Source organism: Galeopterus variegatus, unplaced genomic scaffold (assembly GCF_000696425.1).
Source record: "Galeopterus variegatus unplaced genomic scaffold, G_variegatus-3.0.2 Scaffold65142, whole genome shotgun sequence".
Lineage (NCBI taxonomy): Eukaryota > Metazoa > Chordata > Mammalia > Dermoptera > Cynocephalidae > Galeopterus > Galeopterus variegatus.
The window spans coordinates 1-1,883 of record NW_007791253.1 but is presented as its reverse complement, the minus strand read 5'-3'; the positions used below and the strand labels follow the sequence as shown (position 1 = coordinate 1,883).

Genomic DNA, 1,883 nt, shown 5'->3' with positions numbered 1-1,883 from the left:
AGACAACGCAGAGCTGAGTAAAGCCCGTGGAAATGAAGAGTCTTCCAATCCTCCTGTCACTTAATGTGGCAGTTTGCTCAGCCTATCCATTGGATGGAGCTGCAAGGGGCGAGGACGACAGCATGGACTTTGTTCAGGTAATTTATGGAGAGAGCCATTGCACTCATTCACAGGGCCGAGTGGGGAAACCATCTCTGCCTTCCACAGGAAGCTCAAACCATTCCGTGTGTCTCAAAACCCACGCAGGATGTTTTGAGCTTCCTGAATAGGAATAGTTCAGGGACAGAGAGTTATAAAGTGTTGGATGGGGAAAGAGTCTCAGTATCATACCATTTGGGCTCCTCCTTTTATGTAGGAAGAAACAAAGGCCAAAAATATTAGGTGTTTTCTTAAGATCACACACACCGTAGAAGTAGCTGCACTGGGGCTTGAGGCCCATGAGTAAGTGGAGAGTGTGTGAATCATGTCTTGCTTTGGAACTTTAGGTATTTTAATCCAAAGAAATTTTAGCTAAATATTTGTATTGGTAGTGTCATGTTTAAACTAAAGGATTTGTCCAGCTTTTTTCTTAAGCCAGGTCCTTATGAGAAGTGGAAATTGGAAAATTGAGGAAATTAAATAAATGTACCCAAAGAGGTTTATTTTATTTTTCTCCTTTAAGCACACTGAACATTTATCTCAGTTTTCCACTTCACTTTCATTGCTTTGATAGCAAAGTAAGCTGCAGAGATATTTAATCGCAAAGATAAAGCAAAGGTGAAGGGGAGACTGTAATTGAAGAATTAAATGAAATAGGATGTTTATTATGTCAGCAAACTAGAAAAATATTTCAAATAGATTGAGAAAAGTGAACAACTGCAAAAATTTACTACAAATACCTAAAGCTAAAAATCATACAAGTGATCTAAAACCTATACTTATTCTATTAGCAATACCTAGAAAACTACTACAACCTTGCAAAAGATGTGAAACAATTTGTCAGAAGAAAGGATAGTGGTCCTGTTGTTAAAAAAATCCAAGAAATGCAGAAGTTCCTTGGGTTGAAGGTGACGGGGAAGCTGGACTCCAGCACCCTGGAGGTGATGCATAAGCCCAGGTGTGGATTTCCTGACGTTGGTTATTTCAGTACCTTTCCTGGCACACCGAAGTGGATGAAAACTCACCTTACTTACAGGTAAAGGGTTTAAAGAGATTTTCACATAATACTGACATTTTAAAGACTGTATCACAGGAGAAAATATTATCTCCTTCAATTTTTCTCATACAGGATTGTGAATTATACACAAGATTTACCAAAAGATGATGTTGATTCTGCCATGGAGAAAGCTCTGAAAGTCTGGGAGGAGGTGACTCCACTCACATTCTCCAGGATTTATCAAGGAGAGGCTGACATAATGATCTCTTTTGCAGTTGGAGGTAAACAAAACAAAAAACACATGAAATGCATCCATTGACCTGGTGTTGTTTAATTGCAAAAGGCTCAAAAGAGATCCTGATTACCTATCTTTCCAATACAAAAACATTTTTCCTATTAGAACATGGCGACTTTGCCGCTTTTGATGGACCTGGAAAAGTTTTGGCTCATGCATATGCACCGGGGCCGGGGATTAATGGAGATGCTCACTTTGATGATGATGAACGATGGACAAAGGATACAAAAGGTTAGTTATACAGCTCTCAGAGTGGTTTTGGTGTTAATTTCCTTTTATATTTAGAAAAGTTTTAATCACCAAGAATCCTCAAGAAATGGGGTGTTCTGAATGTCCCATGGGTCAGGGATCAGCAGAATATATTTTTATCTTAATCATTATTTAAAACATTTTCAGATATCTAAGAAGTTTATTCTGTCTTGGTAAGCACACTATAGAAAACATCATTAAGTC

The 1,883-nt window shown here is 38.3% G+C and overlaps 1 protein-coding gene across 1 annotated transcript; it reads left to right on the top strand.

Moving 5' to 3' along the window:
• Positions 1-1,661, top strand: LOC103584566 (stromelysin-1-like; the record flags this gene model as incomplete). The annotated part of the gene is made up of 4 exons (XM_008565517.1): positions 1-137; positions 930-1,174; positions 1,268-1,416; positions 1,536-1,661. Coding segments are annotated over exons 1-4 (625 nt in total), but the record flags the coding sequence as incomplete, so codon positions are not given.
• Between the last annotated feature and the right edge of the window lie 222 nt (positions 1,662-1,883).